Consider the following 21,050-nt stretch of genomic DNA (forward strand, 5'->3'; position numbering starts at 1 on the left):
TAATTCTTTTTTTCCAAAAAATTTTTACACTTCATATAAGCTCTAGAATTTATTATCACAAAATTATTCATAATATTCCCTTATTGTCCTGGTAGTGAACTACTACAATCTAATTAATTCTGATATTGATAATTTGTTTTCTATCAGTCTTGCTAAGGATTTATCAATTTCATTAGTCTTTCCAATGAAAACAATTTTGGACTTTGGTAATTTTCTCTCCTGCTTATCTGTTTCTCTTTCACTGATTTCTACTGTTGTCTATATTACTCTCTTCCTTTTATTTATTTTGGGTTTGATCTGCTCTTCTAGTTTCTTGAGGTAGAAGATTTTATCTTTGATTTTTAACTCCAGTACAGTCCTTTATAGCTACAAAATTTTCAGCACTGCTTTAGTTGCATCCCAAAAATTTTGACATTTTATGTTCATTATTTTTCAGTTTAAATAATTTTGATCTCCCTTGTTTTTCTTTTTTAACCCATCAGTTATTCAGAAATTGTTTAATGTCCAAGTATTTCAAGCTTTTTTGACATCCAATTGCTATTGATTTCTAACTTAATTCCATGTGGTCAGAAAACTTTAGCTCCTCCCTCCCCACAATGGTCAATCTTTGTGAATATTCCAGGAGTCCTTTAAAAAAAGTATATTCTGCAATTGTTGAGTGAAGTATTATATTAATGTCAATTAGGTCAAGTTTTTTTTAACAGTATTCAAATATTCTATATTCTTTCTGATTTTTTAGTCTATATTCTATCAACTAAGAGTGGTGTGCTAACTATCCAACTATGATTTTCTGTATGTGTATATCCTCCTTTAGTTCTGTCACTTTTTGCTGCATATATTTTGAAGCTCTGTTATTAGCACATACACATTTAGATTTCTTTGTGAATTGATCCCTTTAACTTCATTTAAAAAAACAAAAACACAAAATTGTATGTGTCTTTTTGAATTATGGTTTTCTCTGGGTATATGCCCAGTAGTGGGATTGCTGGGTCATATGGTAGTTCTATTTTTAGTTTTTTGAGGAACCTCCATACTGTTCTCCATAGTGGCTGTATCAATTTACATTCCCACCAACAGTGCAGGTGGGTTCCCTTTTCTCCACACCCTCTCCAGCATTTGTTGTTTGTAGATTTTCTGATGATGCCCATTCTAACTGGTGTGAGGTAATACCTCACTGCAGTTTTGATTTGCATTTCTCTAATAATTAGTGAAGTTGAGCATCTCTTCATGTACATGCACCCCAAGGTTCACTGTAGCACTACTTACAATAGCCAGGTCATGGAAGCAACCTAAATGTCCATCAACAAATGAATGGATAAAGAAGATGTGGTACATATATACAATGGAATACTACTCAGCCATAAAAAGGAACGGAACTGGGTCATTTATAGAGACGTGGATGGACCTATAGACTGTCATACAGAGTGAAGTAAGTCAGAAAGAGGAAAACAAATATCGTATATTAACACATATATCTGGAAACCAGGAAAATGGTACAGATTACCCGGTTTGCAAGGCAGAAATAGAGACCCAGATGTAGAGAACAAACGTATGGACACCAAGGGGGGAAGGGGAGGGTGGGATGAATTGGGAGACTGGGATTGACATATATACACTAATATGTATAAAATAGATAACTAATGAGAACCTGATAGACCTTCTTGACTCAGAGTTGCTGCACACTTTCAATTTGTAAAAAATACAGTATCTGAAAAGCACTATAAAAAATGAAGCACAATGAAACAAGGTATACCTGTAATTTCTTTAGGAATGGGTATAAAGAAACTAAACTTTGAGTCACTGGAAATCTGAAAATTATTGTTTTCACATTTAGATGATGGTTTGGCCATATATAGAATCCTAACTTCAAAATAACTTTCCTTAGAAATTTGGCTATATTAATTACTCCATTGTCTTTCATCCTCCATCCATCCCATCCCATCCAGTTTCATTCATGATAAATCTGATTCCAGTCACTTTTTCCCCAAGCCCTAAAAGGCAGCCTGGTTTTTCTTCAACTAAAAATATTACTTTTGTTGTTCTGACATTTCATGAACATGTGTTTGCATGGGGAGTCTTCAATCAGCTTGAAACTTGGTAGATTCTTTACATCCAAGATTTTGTTCCAATATTTACTTAGTTCTGGAGAGTTTTCTTCTATTATTTCTTTGAAAGATTCTTCTCTTCCATTCCCTCAGTTCTTTCTCCTAAAATACTTATTATTCTGGAAATTGGACCTTTTGAACTAAAGCTCTACCACTCTTAAGTTCTATATCACTTTCCATCGCTGTGCTTATTTTTTCTCTGTGTCATAGGAGATTACATTAACCATACAGTCCAACTCAGTACTTACATGCTAACCCCATGCTTTGTGCATTTGTTTCAAAATTTTGGCAATCATATTTTTGGTTTCCAAGAACTCTTTCTTATCTTGGAAAGGCAGAAGGTAGTGAAGGTAGGATCCGGTTCTTATATTCTCAAAATCCTCTGATTATGAATTAGAGTTTGTTTTCTGTTTGTTCACGTTCTCTTTTGTTTCCTTAATTATTTCTGTTTCATTCAGGAAACACTATCTCTTTATCTTGGTTGCTTTCAGGCTTAGGTTCTTGTGATTTTCTTTATATCTGACCATTAATATTTAACAATAACGGACCAGGCTGGTTATTCTAGCTAGTAAGAATGAGGATTCCGGTAATGTTACAAATGTAGGTTGTTTCTTTGCTGGGATTCTCCCTGACTGGAAAAGCTGTGCAATGTATTAGTGCTTTGCAAGAGTGAGTCTTGTGAACTAGCAGATTTCACTTTGAGGTTGGCAGATTTGGGGTTCCTCAAAATGCCATAATGAAGAGAACTTTATTCTAGTGAAGCAAAATCATCTCAGCAGTTCTAATTAACCCAATTCTCTATATGTGCTGGTGCTGAACTTAGCACCTAGTTAGGATTCTACATAATAAATTAAATCCAACATTGGATGCAGACTTCTTCTGAGTTACAATTTCCTCTGCTCTATTCCATCCACCTTCTAATTATTTGTTGAAATCCATCATTTACTAATGATCATCCTCTCTTCACATCTCTAATATTTTGATACTCCTAATATTAATATAAAATATTCCATCTGGAACATATGCTGCACTAGGAATAAGGGAGAAGGAGGGGATGAAGAGAAAAATTGAAAATAAGGACTTACAGGGAAGTTGGGATAACAAGAATAAATACATACTAAGGAATTTTGTCACAACAAGACTTGAAATTTTGATTCAAAGAAAAAAAATCAACAGAATGACTAATAACAGACAAATCAGAAATACCTGAATGAGATTAGCTAAAGAGAAAAGGTTTATAAATCTTATTTTACCCAAACCTAGAACTAGGAAGAATGAAAGGAAGGATAGAAGGAAAGAAGGAAAGAGGAGGGGGACTAATTTAAGGTTAAGCACATACCTCCTGAATGGTGTGAAGCATTAGTAGCACCACTAGTAACACTAGACTGATCTTTTATTACTCCACATGAGGCACTATCACTTTCTTCATACCGTATGTTGCCATATAATGTTTTAAAAATAGTTGTTATATCTTCTTGACTAAGAATGAACTGTTAAAAAATAAGATTTGCTTATTTTAACATTACTATTTCATGCAGTCAAAAATTTTCATACAAGAAAAACAATTTTCATTTCAATCCTCTAAAAAGCCAACTTTTAACATATTAGATAATTCTACTAACTGAATATTCCATTTTTGAAATGACCATGTGATCTTCAGTACCTTGTGAAATACAGAACTAAATTAAATGTCAGCATCAATGAAGCTATGAATGATGAACGTTTCTTGTTATGAATGTAGCAATTAACCTACTAATTTTAAACCGTTAAAATGAACTTTCATTTTCAAGTATTCATGTAGTGCCTTTGTTTTTTTTGGTTAGTAAGCATCTCAATTTACAAATATAGAATAATCAAAAATAATAAATTTATACAATTGAAAATATTTTACAATATATTTTACATGAATTATTTTAGTTGACCCTCACAAAAGTCGTAGGTTAAAGAGTATAATCCTGATTTTATATGAAGGTGAGGCTTGAATGATTAAGTATCATGCTTAAGTCCACTTGAAGAATGCAACACACTAACTCAAAACTCCATGTGTTACAAATTTAGCCTAAAACCACTAGCATAAGACCTGTCTTGAAAGCTGTGACTGTTAATTTTATGTCAACCTGACTAGGTCGTAGTATGTAGAGATTTAGTCTAGATGTTATTATTCTAGATGTTATGTGTATGTATATATATGTATATATTTTATAATATATATATAAAGAAACACACACATATATATATATATACATATATGTATATATGTATATGTATATGTATATATGGTCCTGCAGACCACCTACAAATGCCCAGCTGTCTTCTGGGGCAGATCCACTAGAATGAAATTGAGTCTTCCCCTATCAAGAGACACCCGAGGAGTTAGCAGCTGTTGCAGCCCACCTTAGGGGACCACATATTTGACTCCCCCTGGATCTCAACTTCAGAGTCAGGGAGAGGTTAAAACTGAGTCTTCAAGAAGTCAGTCTAACGCATCCAGACCAAGAGTATTCACACACATACACACACACACACACACACACACCACATATCCTATTGGTTCTATTTCTCTGAAGAACTCTAACAGAACAGCAATTCAGTTAAAAAAAAAAAAGACCTGTGAGTTTTAAATTGGTATGTCTAATAACCTCAAAGGGATAACTTTAATTCCACAAAATTTAACAGTTTCATTTGCATCGGGCTTCCTTTGACTACATTTCAAAAGTGATAAACTAATCTAGTGTTTTAAGATTAATTCCACGTGTACCTTATTCCTGCTACTTATGTTTTGTTTTTAAATTTTCATTTATTCATGACACTTATTTTGTGATTATTATGTAGCAGGTATTGCAAAAATAGTATATTCATATAAATTAATAAAATGAAATTAAATATTACAACTTCTAAACCATAGTCTTTCAATTAGTGCATGTTTACTGAATATCCCCCAAATAACTGATATTAATCATTACTCTTCACTCTTGCCAACAACTCAGTACAGGAAGCTGGAAGAACTGTAAGGATTCAAGGAATACTGGTCTGTGGCTCCTGCATTTCAGGACTGGCTGTGTATGCTACCACCGAACATCTGACAAGTCAAAAATCACAAACTGCAGCACTTAGCCTGGATGCATTAGAGTAACCGATTCTAGCCTCTTTGTGATGCAGAGGATGATGTCCAAGAGGGTTCCAATGTGTGAACCTGGGGGTGAGCCACAACAGCTGCTAACTATTCAGACAGATCACTGCAGGGGAAGACCCAATTTGATCTGTCCTGGAAGGCAGCTGCGCATTTGCAGAAGGTCTGCAACATCATCTGAACATTCTGCATGGATTTTCTCTGGAGAAGAGTGAAGGAAAATGGTGTCCCAGCCGCCCCACACAAATCTGCCTAATGTTGGGCCCAGTGGGGAGAAGATTTGCCCAGTATGCTAGGTAGAACTTGCTACTTATGTTTTATAAGTTTCTAACTGTTGTCTTACCAATACAAAGAGACTTCAATTATTTATCTTAAGAAGATATGGCCCATTTATAATTTAAGGAGTCCATATGATCTTATACACAGAATTTAAAGATCTTGAGTTGAGATCATCATGTTTCATTTGTTTTACATCTTTATTGGAATATAATTGCTTTACAATGGTGTGTTAGAGGTCATCATGTTTTAAGTTTTAAATACATTTTTAAGTTACAAATCTGAAATTTTTTAAATGATGATTTTCTCTTTTTGAATATAATTTTTATGGGGAGAAACAGAAAGGGAAACAGGGGGGTGAAGGGAGGGAATAGAATCTGTTAAGTAGGTTTCTTAAAGAAATCTTCCAGAAAGAGTGTGTGTTGCTGTCACTTTAGCAAAACATGTGATACAGTTTTGACTTCCATCCAGTCGAGAGGTAAAAATACGAACTTGTGGATAGTTACACTGGAGACCTGTGACACGATATCAACCAATAGGGAATTAAAGTTACGTCTAAATTACTAACCATTTGCCATTTTCATCTTCAACCACTCTATTCTTCTAGGACCTTTGCTACGTTACTTCATATATTCCCATAGCTTCAAATACCATCTATAATCTGATGATTTCCAAATCATTATTTCCAGCCTTAGACCTCTCCACTAACATCTTTATTAAAATATCTAACTGACTACTTACAGCACCATGTCTAATATTTGTTTCCTTCATGATATTTACCATAATTTAGAACTATTTTAATTGTGTGCCTGTGTACTTTTTTACGGTCTATCTCACCTCTGGACCACCACCACCACCAACCCCTGCATTACACTGGTAAATTCCATGAAACCAGAGATAATGTCACAACTTCTTTGCCACAGGATCTCCAATATCTGGCACAGGGTCTAACACTCAGTAGGCACTCAAATATTTGTTGAATAAATGAATGACAAACATTCAATGCATTCTAGGTTGTATGCTATTATTTCATTTGTGACCAAGGTAATTAATATATAACTTATACACACAAAATGACTTATGTCCCCAAGCAATATTTTTTAACAAACAAAACAGGAATCAATAAGCATTCAAAAGTTACCTCCATGGGCTTTAGTTGAGCATTTACATTAAAACAAGGAACTTCCTGGTACCACTCCCAGGATAAATTTCGCTCAACAATCACCTCAAGATTTAGTGGCAATAGTAGATCCAGTACTTCCTGGTATGCATCATTAATAAATTGAGACCTATAAGTAAAAATAAAATTGTTTTGAATAGTTTCATACAAAATCAGATAGTTAAAAAATTAATCATTTTATATACAAATAATAGAAATCAATAATTTTGTGTGTGTGAAGAGAAAAATAAAATCGAACAGGCTTTCCATGTAAAATGAGAGATGAAAGTCACACACTTTCAAAGTCACCCACTAGAAACCTACAAGAAACCTGGGTGACTTTCTCTGAGGTGAAGTGTTCCATGTTGAAGAAAAATGAATTTTTTCAATAGGATTTTGCAATATGTTAAAAAGCGCCAAAAATATACAAGTTGAACCGGTTTGCAGTGCAGAAATTGAGACACAGAGGTAGAGAACAAACGTATGGACACCAAGGGTGGAAAGTGGCGGGGAGGGGTGGTGGGATGGTGTGATGAATTGGGAGACTGGGATTGACATATATACACTAATATGTATAAAATGGATAACTAATAAGAACCTGCTGTATAAAAAAATAAAATAAAATTCAAAAATAAAAAAATATATACAAGTTGGACAATAAACTCTTAAAATGAGAATTATCTCTACATCATCTATAAACATACATTACACGAGACATTATGAAAACATTTAGGGGCTTCCCTGGTGGCGCAGTGGTTAAGAATCCGCCTGCCAATGCAGGAGACATGGGTTCGAGCCCTGATCTGGGAAGATCCCACATGCCACGGAGCAACTAAGCCTGTGCTCTATAACTACTGAGCCTGCACACTAGACCCTGCGAGCCACAACTACTGAGCCTGCGTGCCACAACTACTGAAGCCCGTGTGCCTAGAGCCCATGCTCTGCAACAAGAGAAGCCACCGCAACGAGAAGCCCGCACACCGCAACGAACAGCAGCCCCTGCAACTAAAGAAAAGCATGTGTACAGCAACGAAGACCCAATGCAGTCAAAACTATATAAATTAATTTTTAAAAAAATGAAAATATTTTAAATTCACTGATTTACACATGTTAGCCGATTACCACATATCCCCTTACTTCATAAGAAACCAGTTTGCACCATATGAAATTCCTATTTCTATGGATCAAACATACTTGAATATGGACAATTTCATATTAAGTTGAACCATACTGGCCTTTCCAAGTACTTATAAGGGTAGGACTGATGCTCAGGAATGATGAAAAGAGTAGTAGGTTACCAAACCCCTTTCAAGTGACATGTGACCAAAGAAGCCTCCCATTATACCTTCAAATGACAATCTCAAGGTGGTACTCCTCAATAATACATTTATATTTTAATTGGCAGCAAATCCCAAATTCTTCAACTAGGGAATGAAGCTATGACTGTAGAATTTACATATCACTTATTCAATTGGAGAGAAATATGGGAGTCACCAGGGATCTCCTAGAATTCCTAGCATCATATCATTGAATGTATTAACTATAGGGTAACATTATACTTAGCATGTATGCATCCTTGCAATCTCCCTTAATGGTACTAAGTTAAGGAATCTAAAAGCTCTAAGCGGATACTACATGTACAATTTTAACAAGTGAATATGAAAATACATAGCTATGCCATAAGTCATTAAGTCAACCTTATATTGTTAAAAAGTTATGCTGTTTCCAATTCATCACTGTAATAAATAATACTTGGTTCATTATCTTTGTACATGTCTTTGAGTAAATTTCTTCCTCTGGACTAATTTCAAGAAATATTAACTGCTGTGTCAAAAGATTACTTCCTCTGGAAAAACCTTTCCTTACCAGTACTAGTCTTCCAGGGAATTAAAATTTTTTCCATTAGGAGAATTTTGTAAAGACTGAAAGAAATGGAAATCCAAAGGTGCAATGTCTGGTGAATACGGCGGATGAATCAGAACTTCCCAGGCAAGCTGTTAACAGTTTTTGCCTGGTCATCAAAGACACATGCGGTCTTGTGTTATTCTGATGGAAGATTATGCATTTTCTGTTGACTAATTCTGGACGCTTTCCTTCGGGTGCTGCTTTCAGTTGGTCTAATTGGGAGCAGTGCTTGTTGGAATTAATTGCTTGGTTTTCGGGAAGGAGCTCATAATAGAGGACTCCCTTCCAATCCCACCATGTACACGACATCACCTTCTCTGGGTGAAGACGGGCCCTTTGGTGTGGTTGGTGGTGGTTCATTTCTCTTGCCCCATGATCTCTTCCGTTCCACACCGTTGTACAGTATCCACTTTTCATCGCCTGTCACAATTTGTTTTTAAAACAGAACGTTTTCATTACGTTTCAGTAGAGAATCACATGTGGAAATATGGTCAAGAAGGGTTTTTTTTGCTTAACTTATGTGGAACCCAAACATCAAAGTGATTCACATAACCAAGCTGGTGCAAATGATTTTCAACGCTTGATATGGATTTTTTGAGTATGCTGGCTGTCTCCTGCATGGTATAACGTTGACTGTTCTCAATTACTGTTTCCATTTGATCGCTATGAACTTCAGCTGGTCTACCCGACCATGGAGCATCCTCCAGTGAAAAATCTCCAGCACAAAACTTCACAAACCACTTTTGATCCGTTCGATCAGTCACAGCACCTTCTCCATACACTGCACAAATCTTTTTTTGTGTTTCAGCTGCATTTTTACCTTTCTTGAAATAATAAAGCATAATATGCCAAAAATGTTGCTTTCTTTCTTCCATCTTCAATATTAAAATGGCTACACAAAAATTCAACAACTTTGATAAGTCTTTTTTTAAATGCACACTGATATGAGACCTGTCACATATAATCTAATGAAACTGTTTCGAATGAAGTTAAAGACAACTAAGTGCTACTAGAGCCATCTTACGGAAAAAACTGGACGAACCTTTTGGCCCATCCAGTACATTTAATAGGTCATTGTCTTGTCTGTAGTTTCAATTAGAATGAAAGATTCATGAGGGTAAGGACTATATTTATGTTATTCTTTGATGTACTGCCAGTACTTGGCTCAGATGATTACAATATGACATGTACGCCTCAATTATTTGCCAAACTAAATACAAGAAATTGGATCAATATATAAATAACAACATATGAGAGTATCCATCTCCCTGCACCCAGAGTGAGAATTACTGATTATTAAGATTTTCCAAATTTAATATGCAAACATTTCACTATATTAATTTTCATTCCCTTGAATATTAATGAGGTTGAACATTTCTATTAGCTATACACCAGCTATCACCGTTCCTATAAAGAATCATCTAGTCATGTTCTTTACCAATTTTTCAAATTATCTTTTACTTACTGTCTTAAAATATTTAAGGATTTTTATCCTTTATTACAGATGTTGCTAATTACCCCATATGCTATGTTTCCCAGAATTTTGTTTTGGTAATTAATATTCAGAAACTTATACTTTTATACAGTCAAAGCCAATTGATATTTTTCCCTTATCACTTTTCTTCTTTCTTCAGTGCTTAAATTAGCAAGTTCTTCTCTACCATATGACTGGTACTTATGTGTTATTTGTCCATAGTTTTTTTTTTTTTTTGCGGTACGCGGGCCTCTCACTGTTGCGGCCTCTCCCGTTGCGGAGCACAGGCTCCGGACGTGCACGCTCAGCGGCCATGGCTCACGGGTCCAGCCGCTCCAAGGCACGTGGGATCCTCCCGGACCGGGGCACGAACCCGCGTCCCCTGCAGCGGCAGGTGGACTCTCAACCACTGCGCCACCAGGGAAGTCCCTGTCCATAGTTTTTTAAAGAGCATTACTGAGATAATTCATATAATATACAATTCACTCACCTTTAGTTTTTTTATGCTTATAAATGGCATTATGCTCTGGGGCCATTTTAAACAGCAAAATCACCAAGGTAAAGCCCCTAAATGCAAAAAACATGGCACACAAAAAGGACACTGTTTACAGCATGAGAGTTCAAATAAGAAGGCAGGGCGTCACCTTGTTTAACACCTCAGCTGGGAACAAAGGCCTTGGGAGACCCAAATTTCTTGCAGCTCTGCGCATGTCCACAAATGACTGTAAAAGTGCCATGAATATTGATTTTGTGGTTACAAGTAAGTTTTAGCAAGCAGAAATATTCACAAATATGGAATCCATGAATAACAGGGATTGACTGTAATATATATGAATAATGATGATGCACACACACATACACACAACAGTCAGCTGCTGAGTTTTCTGTTTCACTAACTTAATTATTTTAATTTTGTAATATATTTTAGTAGTATTTAATGTAATTTAATATATTTTAGTAGTACCTCTAATGTTATGATTCTCCCATGCCCAATCTCAATTAAAACAAAAAAATCTTTTCTACATCTTGCCCCCAATTTATATTTCCAGAAAAACTTTACAATAATTTTGAAAGGCTTTAAAAAGAACAGCTGTTGTGATTTTTTTATTAACAGTGCATTAAATGTATAAATTAATTTATAAGAAACTGACACCTTTATAATATTAGATGTAGGAAAATATTCTCTGAAAAATTATTCAAGATTTCTTTCTGGCCCTTGGTTAAGTTTTACAACTTTCCTTATAGAAGTATTATAAACATCTTTTTAAAATTTTATATTGCAGTTAACATCTTCGCGATAAAATTATTTCAGGGAAAATTGGTTTACTCTATAAATGAGTAATTATGTTTCTAGGAATTCATCTGAAGGAAATGAATTATCCTAAAGAAATGAGTAGAAAATCATATAAGTATTGAGAAACAAAGATATCAATCAACATTATACTGCTATTTAAAACAACAATAAAAAACTTAAATTTTTAACAGGCAGATGGATTTTTTTAAAAACTATGTATTAAAATATTTAGAAAAAATTATGCACTCAAAATAATATGGAAAAATGTTTATAGCACATTTTTAAGAGAAAATTACAATCTGCAATATACAACAGAATTCTTATTTCACTTAAATATATGTGCAGATATAATAAAATAGAAAACAATTCCAAATTATTAACAGTAGTTATCTTTGGGTAGTCATATCACCAGCAATCTTTTACATTCATCCCCAATACCATTTTATGTATTTCTTCAATAAAAAAATTCTTTTTTGGACAGAAAAGAATATATATTGTTATTTAATCCTCTAGAAACATTTAGAGAACACTTATTAAAAACAATCTATTTGTAATACAGACTCACACCTAATTCATATCTATATCATTTTTTTGTTTTTTTAATTTTTTAAAATTGAAGTATAGTTGAATTACAATGTTCTGTTAATTACTGCTTTACAGCAAAGTGATTCAGTTATACATATGCATACATTCTTTTTTTATACATATTCTTTTACATTATGGCTTATCACAGGATATTGAATATAGTTTTCTCTGCATTACAGTAGGACCTTGTTTATCCATTCTACTGATACATATAAAAGCTTACACCTGGGGCTTCCCTGGTGGCACAGTGGTTGAGAGTCCGCCTGCCAATGCAGGGGACACGGGTTCGTGCCCCGGTCTGGGAGGATCCCACATGCCGCGGAGTGGGTGGGCCCGTGAGCCATGGCCGCTGAGCCTGCGCATCCGGAGCCTGTGCTCCACAATGCGAGAGGCCGCAGCAGTGAGAGGCCCACGCACCGCACAAAAAAAAAAAAAGTATACACCTGCTAACCCCAACCTCCCACTCCATCCCTCCCCACTCCCCTTGGCAACCACAAGTCTGCTCTGTATGTCTGTGATTCTGTTTCTGTTTCATAGATAGGTTCACTTGTATCATATTTTAGATTCCAGATGTAAGTGACATCATTTGGTATTTGTCTTTCTCTTTCTGACTTACTTCACTTAGTATGATAATCTCGAGTTGCATCCATGTTGCTGCAAATGGCATTCTTTCATTCTTTTTTATGGCTGAGTAGTATTCCATTGTATATATGTACCATAGCTTCTTTACCCATTCATCTGTCAATGGACACTTAGGTTGTTTCCATGTCTTGGCTATTGTGAATAGTGCTGCTATGAACATAGGGATGTATGTATCTTTTTGAATTATAGTTTTGTCCAGATATATGCCCAGGTGTGGGACTGCTGGATCATCTGGTAGTTCTGTTTTTCATTTTCTGAGGAACCTGCACACTGTTTTCCACAGTGGTTGCACCAACTTACATTCCCACTGACAGTGTAGGAGGGTTCCCTTTTCTCCACACTCTCTACAACATTTGTTATTTGTAGACTTTTTAATGATGGCCATTCTTATTGCTGTGAGGTGGTACCTCACTGTAGTTTTGATTTGCATTTCTCTAATAATTAGTGATGTTGGGGCTTCCCTGGTGGCGCAGCGGTTAAGAATCTGCCTGCCAATGCAGGGACACGGGTTCGAGCCCTGGTCCGGGAAGATCCCACATGCCGCGAAGCAACTAAGCCCGTGCACCACAACTACTAAGCCTGCACTCTAGAGCCCACGAGCCACAACTACCGAGCCCACGTGCCACAACTGCTGAAGCCCGCACACCTAGAGCCTGTGCTCCACAACAAGAGAAGCCACCGCAATGCAACGAAGCGTAGCCCCTTGCTCGCCACAACTAGAGAAAGCTCACATGCAGCAACAAAGACCCAACACAGCCAAAAGTAAATAAATAAAATAAATTTATTTTAAAAAAGAAGAAGAATTAGCGATGTTGAGCTGCTTTTCATGTGCCTGTTGGCCATCTGTATTTCTTCTTTGGAGAAATGTCTATTTAGGTCTTCTGCCCATTTTTGGATTGGGATTTTTTTTGTTGTTGAGTTGTATGAGCTATTTGTATATTTTGGAAAATAAGCCCTTGTCAGTCGCATCATTTGCAAATATCTTCTCCCATTCTGTAGGTTGTCTTTTCATTTTGATTATGGTTTCCTTTGCTGTGAAAAAGCTTGTAAGTTTGCTTAAGTTCCATTTGTTTTTGTTTTTATTTCTATTGCCTTGGCAGACGGACCTAAGAAAACATTGGTATGATTTATGTCAGAGGATGTTTTGCCTATGTTCTCTTCTAGGAGTTTCATGGTGTCATGTTTTATGCTTAAGTCTTTAAGCCATTTTGAGTTTATTTTTGTGTATGGTGAGGTGTGTTCTAACTTCACTGATTTACATGCAGCTGTCCAGCTTTCCCAGCACTACTTGCCAAAGAGACTGTCTTTTTCCCATTGTATATTCTTGCCTCCTTTGTCAAAGATTAATTGACTGTAGGTGTGTGGGTTTATTTCTGGGCTCTCTATTCTGTTCCATTGATCCATATGTCTGTTTTTGTGCCAGTACCATGCTGTTTTGATTACTGTAGCTTTGTAGTATTGTCTGAAGTCTGAGTGGGTTATGCCTCCTGTTGTGTTCTTTTTCTTCAGGAAGGCTTTGGCCATTCTGGGTCTTTTATGGTTCCATATGAATTTTAGAATTGTGTGTTCTAATTCTGTGAAAAATTTCATGGGCAATTTGATAAGGATCACATTAAATCTGTAGTTTCCTTTGGATAGTATGGTCATTTTAATAATCCAAGAGCATGGGGTATCTTTCCATTTCTTCAAATCATCTTCAATTACCTTTATTAATGTTTTATAGTTCTCAGCATATAAGTCTTTCATCTCCTTGGTCAGGTTTAGTCTTAAGTATTTATTTTTGGGGCTGCAATTGTAAAAGGGATTGTTTTTTTACATTCCCTTTCTGATATTTCATTGTTGTTGTAAAGAAATGCTACTGACTTCTATATGTTAATCTTGTAACCTGCTACCTTGCTGAATTCGTTTATCAGTTCTAGTAGTTTCTGTGTGGAAGCCTTTAGGTGTTTCTATATATAGTGTCATATCATCTGCATATAATAACAATTTTACCTCTTCCCTTCCAATTTGGATACCTTTTATTTCTTTTTCTTGTCTGATTGCTGTGGCTAGGACTTCCAATACTATGTTGAATAGAAGATGTGTCTAGATCATTTCTTGAAGTCAAACAAGACGTGATTAAATATAGATGCATAAATGTTCTGTTTTTAGTAAATTCAGACTTTTACACAGTTTAAACTCCAAGTTAATGAGCCTCCTAAAGGTTTAAATTATTACTGTATGTCTATAGCCTATTATTAAAATAGAAGTCTTTCATTTCAATATTTCCCTGTAATTTCTGAAATCCCTGGACTTGGCTAAACAAATCATTCTACATTTTCCTATGTCTTCACTAAATGTATCATTCATTTCTTATCTTAACTGAAACCCAGCTTTCCATGAAGCTCTATTAAAGTCTGATTTCTCTCCAACACTCTATCTACCTCAGAGTTGAGGGATACAAACCATTTTTCTTAATTTGGAACAATGCTCATCCACTGTCTCTTCTACTCCTTTAAGAGTAACACCATCCAGGTTAACCACCTTCTATTCTTGCTGCAATCTATCAATAACTAGTCAGTGTTCATTTTTGAAGACTTTGAGACTACTGAATCTCCAGTTTATAAACCACTCTCTATATTCCATTAGTCTATCAGTATTTTCTTGTCTTCAATTTCTTCCCTCTCCATTATCTGTCAACATGACTTTCAATATTTAAAATCTTGTCTCACTATCTTCAGTCACATCTGCTTGTTAAAAACTGTCTTGCCTGAATCCAACAGACTGTTGGATTCCAAATACCAAATATCAAGTACTACATGAAAAAAATCATATACTGTTTATTCATGGTTATCAACAACATGATCCTCAACGCTACTTCAATACATTCTCCTGGTTCCCTTTCCATCGTTTTGCTTGCTCCATCTTAACCTCTTTTGAGGGATTTTCATCTGCCATTCCTTAAATATGGACATTCCTCAGCATTCTGCCCCATATGTCCCACTCTACAAATTCTCTGTGTGACCTTACTCACTTTGATGGCTTCTATAACTAGTTAAATATTATTAAACACTCCCAAATCTAGAAATCCAAACACTTTCCAATATCCAGACACTATATCTAGGTGCTTTCCAGATCTGGTTCTAGATATCTTCATATAAAAGTCATGTAACCATTTTCAAGTTACTTTGCCCATTAGAGAACTTGTTAACATCTCCACTCTACTTTTTTTTCTGCATTGCTCTGTCATATCTCGCTGAACTGCATTATTACCAAATGCTGAATTTTACAAACCTGCAAGCTGGAGTCTATTTTAACTACTCACTTTAACCCTGACACCCCTTTAATAATCAGTTACCTTTAATTCTACTTCTCAAATTTGTCACACCTGGTTAGTCCTCTACTACCTCACTTCCTTATCCTAGACTGAGTCACATCTAATTCTTATGTGAATTACTCCAGCAGTTAGCAAACCATTCTTTCAACTTCCACTTTTGTCTCCTTTTGACCTATTTTCTACAACCCTTCCAAAATCTAAATATGATCCTGTTTTTATGCATCAGCTCATAAAATTCATTAAATAGTACCTATCTCAACAATCTAATGAGGGAGGTACTATTTATTCATCCCTTGTAAAGACTGCTCACTACAATACTTCACGTTCCTAGCACAGTGCCTGGGATATATTACACGCTTAATAAATACTCAAATATTCAATTGATGGAAATTTCTCCTTCCATCTAAGATGAAATACCATGAACTAGATTTACTCTCCTGCCTGAAACAATTCCTCCCTCCCCCCACAAAGACACACATGCAAGATATATTAAAAAATGTTTTTCAAGATACAGGACATTAGGCAATGGACACTGATTACTGAGGCAAGAAAAAACAAGATGAGCCCTAATGCTCCAACTTCAATTGTTTTGAGATAATTTAAAGGTCATGGAAAAGCGGGGGGATGGATAAGCCAAGAAATAACCAGTAAAGTCCATGAGTTATGAAGACAGACCTGAGAGTCCAGGGAAACCAAGGCAGCTAGAGTTCATATGGTAAAATTCCAGAGAGGACAGAGCTACAGAGAAGAACTCCAAATTGTAGTACTAAATGCATATACTAGAAAAGAAATGTTCAAATCAATCATCTGAGCCACCACCTAAAGAAACTTAGAAAAAGAGCAAAATTAAACCCAAAGTAAGCAGAAGGAATAATGAATATCAAAGCAGATATCAATGAAAGAGAAAACAGAAAAAGAAGAGAAAAAACCAAAAGCTGGTGCTTTAAAAGCAATAAAACTGAACTGTCAAGAATGGATAACCAGGGAATGGCCAAGATAGAGGAATAGGAAGACTCTAAGATCACCTCCTCTCAGGAGCACACCAAAATTACAAATATTTACAGAGTAACTATCAATGAGGATGACCTAAGACCAGCAGAGAAGAAGCTATTTAAAAACTAAAGATATGAAGAAGGAACCACAACAACACAGGTAGGAGAAGTGTAGACACGGTATAGTAAAGAACCATACCCCCAGGCCACAGATGGGAGGATAATTATAATTGCAGAAGTTCTCCCCAAGGAACGAGGGGTACAACCCTCCTCATCAGGCTGCCCAGCCTAGAGTTCCCAGAATGACTGACTTTGAAGACCAGTGGGGCATACTTTTGAGAGAGTCAAAGGGCAGTAGGAAACAGACTCTACTCTTAGAGGGTGCACACAAAATCTCACATGTTCTGAGACCAAGGGAAGAAGCAGTAATTTAAAAGGAGCCTGGGTCAGACCCACTTGCTGATATTAGAGAGCCTCCCAGAGAAGCAGGAAGCTTCTGGTACTCACGCTGGGGACACAGACGCTGGCAGAAGCCACTTCTGGATGCTCACTCAACCACGAGGACAATGCTGCAGGCAAGCAACATTTGGGAATCCTCCCTCTAGCTCATTAACACTGGGACCCGTCCCAGCCCACCAGTCAATAGGCACCAGTCCTGGGACATCCCACACCAAGTAGCTAGCTGAGCATTGACACAGCTCCACCCACCAGCAGACCAACTCCCATAGGACCCTTGAGCTCCTGGCCGCCCCAGGACCCAGCCCTGCCACCTGTAGGCTGACACCAGCTCTGGGACCACCAAGCTCTACAGCAAGAGACCACAGGACCCAGCTCTGACCATCAGCAGGCCGGCACGCTCCCCCTCTGAGGACATGACCTTACTCCCGCAGTGGGCAGACACCAGCCATGGGACCACTGGGCCCCAGCCCTGCCCACCAGTGGCCCAACACCAGCTCTGGGACACCTTGAGACTCTCAACCACCCCAATATCTGGTCCTGCCCACCTCAGGGATGACACTAACTCTGGGACACCCTGAATACCGCAGCCAGCTTTGTCAGGAACTGGCCCCGCCCAGGAATCCCATTCCTGAGTATTTATCCAAAGAAAATGAAAACACTAATTTGAAAAGATACACATACCCGTAAGTTCATTGCAGCATTATTTACAGTAGCCAAGATATGGAAACAAACTGAGTGTTCATCAGTGGCTGAATGGATAAATAAGATGTGGTGCGTGTGTATATGTATGTATGTGTGTGTATATACACACACACACACACACACACAATAAAATATTACTCAGCCACAAAAAAAGAATGAAATCCTGCCATTTGTGACAATATGGATGGGCCTAGAGGATATTATGTTAAGTGAAATAAATCAGACAGAAAGATAAATACTGTATGATTTCACTTATATATGGAATTTAAATAACAAAACAAATAAGAAACGTTGACAAAAGAGAAACCAGTCATAGATACAGAGAACAAACAGGTGCTTGCCATAGGGGAGAGGGGTGGGGGGAGGAGAGAAATAAGTGTGAGAGATTAAGAGGTACAAACTTTCAGTTACAAAATAAATGAGTCGTGGCTATGAAATGTACAGTGTGGAGAATACAGTCAGTAACTATGTAATATCTTTCTATGGTAGAGACTTACCATGGTGATCATTTTGAAATGTACAGAAATACTGAATCACTATGTTATGATACAGGAACTAACATAGTTCTGTAGGTCAATTATGCTTCAAAACAAACCAACTCATAGAAAAAGCAATAAGATGTGTGGTCACCAGAGGCAAGGGGTAGGAGGAGGGCGAACTGGATGAAGGTAGTCAAAAGGTATAAACTACCAGTTATAAGATAACATAAGTACTAGGGATATAATGTGCAACATGATAAATATAATTAATACTCTTGTATGTTACATATGGAAATTGTTAACTGAGTAAATCCTAAGAGTTCTCCTCATAAAAAAAATTTTTTTTCTATTCTTTTAATTCTGTATCTATAGAAGATGATGGATGTTTACTAAACTTATGCGGTAATCATTTCATGATGTAGGTAAGTCAAATCATTATGTTTACAGCTTAAACTTATACAGTGCTGTATGTCAATTATATCTCAATAAAACTGGAAGGGAAAAAATAATGGACACCCAGTTATCCCACAGGAAAAAAAAAGATCAATAAAAACGATTAACCTCTAGCCAGGCTGATTAAGGTATAAATTATAAATATCAAGAATGGGGGAGGTAACATCAATATAGATACTAATGAGTAAGAAAAGAGTATTTTGAACTTTATGTCATAAAACTCTACAATGTAGGTGAAATAGACACATTTCTTGAAAAAAATTAAAAATCACTCAAAAATAATTAATTTGAATAGTCCCAAGTTTACTAAAGAAATGGAAATTGTAGTTAAAAATCTCCCACAAGCAAATACCAGCCCCAGTGGCTTCACTGGTGAATTCTACAAAATATTTAAGGAAGAATTAACACAGTTGTACTCAAACTATCGTAAGTGTATACGTATCAAATTTATCAAACTGTATACTTTAAAAGTATGCAATTTATTATATGCTAATTATATCTCAATAAAGCTGTTTTAAAAATATTCAGTTGATGGAAAGAATGGCAGGAGGGAGACAGACCTGCCAGAAGCCAGAGAAGCAGCAAAAATAAAAAGGAAAAAAATAAATAGAATGAGATCAAAGAAAAAAATTACAGAAAGAAAGAAAAGAGCAAGTTTAAGTAGTGATGAATCCAAGTCGTAAGAGGAACAGGGCATTAAATCTAGAATAGATGATTAGAAACAGCACAGTAAAAGTTCTGGAAACTATCTGGATATTCACTTATTCTCCTAATTCCTAATCCTATGCAGAGTGAATATATAAGATTGTACTCTACTGTGTGTGTGTGTGTGTGTGTGTGTGTGTTGTGTGTGTCTTTAATTAGCGTATCAGATCCACAGCACAAAGCTGATAGAGTACTTCGGGTACTGCTGTACTTGCTGAGTGAATAAATATATTAGAAATTCTACCATTTCTTCCATAACCTTATAATTTATAAAGAACTGCAAGTAAGTACAAATATTCTTCCTCAGATAACAAATTTTACAGCATTCCTAATTACCTAATGAGGAATTTTCCAATACTTCCTAGGTTTTTAAAAACTAGAAGACTATAATTGATCTTACCAAAAAATACTTGGGGAAGAGGAAATCACAAAATTAAGTACAGTTATAATAAAATTAAGTTCCACTCTAAACAGAAAACTCAAGATACCAAAGCCTTAAATGTAAAAAGTTAGAAAAAGATTGCATTCTACATAAATATATTTGTGAAAAGCTTACCTGTATAGTCGCATTTCACTCAGCTTTATCGTTATCAAATCAATAATGGGTGGGGGGTTGATCTGACTCTCTGTTATCACATGGAATGTATTTTTCATTGTAATTAGTCCAAAATCAGCAACAAAAACATTTTCAGAAACTGGAGACTGTGGGATAACCACAACTGGGGCTTTGATGTCAACATCCAATGCCATTCTAGAACTCCTTTGTGCCAGTTCTTTTACACCAGTAGCAGCCATTTCTGCTGCCTGAACAGTTGCCTCTGCGAAGGCTTGTTTAGCTGCTTGAAAATTATCTATAAAAGCCTATAAAGAAAACAGAATTATATTCTTAAGGCTACCATTAATGAATAAAACTATTAAATGTATATTGATATTTCTGATTTTACCTCCATAAGAAAAATTTTCTCTTGGAACAACTAAGCATTATTTATTCAAAGTCTGACTTGTCTATATTAAACCGTAATTTTCTGCAATAAAGGTTGAGAAACACAAAGATACAAAAACACAGTAAAACAGTAAAAATCTAGTCCCTGGACCAAAGCAACATGTGGATGCTCCAATGTTTCACTGGCATCTATTTCCCTTTTTATCTCACTTTCCTTAATGGCTCAACAATCACACTGTATTTCCCTACACAACCACAATGGACAGAGAGCTTATTTACGTTTATAAGATAAAACAGTAATAAAAATATGTCTGTCAAGAACTCTAAAGTTTTCTGATTCCTGAAATGTGGGAAAAATACTAAATGATATAAAATACACCCAGAATTATACTTAATTTTCATGCTTAATTAATTTCATGTTTTAATTATTT

General features: G+C 36.0%; 1 protein-coding gene across 3 annotated transcripts in view; it reads right to left on the reverse strand.

Moving 5' to 3' along the window:
• Positions 1-21,050, reverse strand: part of VPS13A (vacuolar protein sorting 13 homolog A) — a 237,088-nt gene that overhangs the window by 96,430 nt on the left and 119,608 nt on the right. For all 3 annotated transcript variants that reach the window (XR_010944991.1, XM_067744120.1, XM_067744119.1), the window contains exons 33-35: positions 20,233-20,537; positions 6,653-6,800; positions 3,445-3,595 (exon numbers count right to left, since the gene is read on the reverse strand). Coding sequence is in view for 2 of the 3 variants with exons in the window: in XM_067744120.1 (XP_067600221.1) it covers positions 3,445-3,595; positions 6,653-6,800; positions 20,233-20,537 (604 nt within the window). In the remaining variant the exon portion in view is untranslated. The remainder of the gene's footprint in view (positions 1-3,444; positions 3,596-6,652; positions 6,801-20,232; positions 20,538-21,050) is intronic.

Source organism: Pseudorca crassidens, chromosome 7, assembly GCF_039906515.1.
Source record: "Pseudorca crassidens isolate mPseCra1 chromosome 7, mPseCra1.hap1, whole genome shotgun sequence".
Taxonomy (NCBI): Eukaryota; Metazoa; Chordata; class Mammalia; order Artiodactyla; family Delphinidae; genus Pseudorca; species Pseudorca crassidens.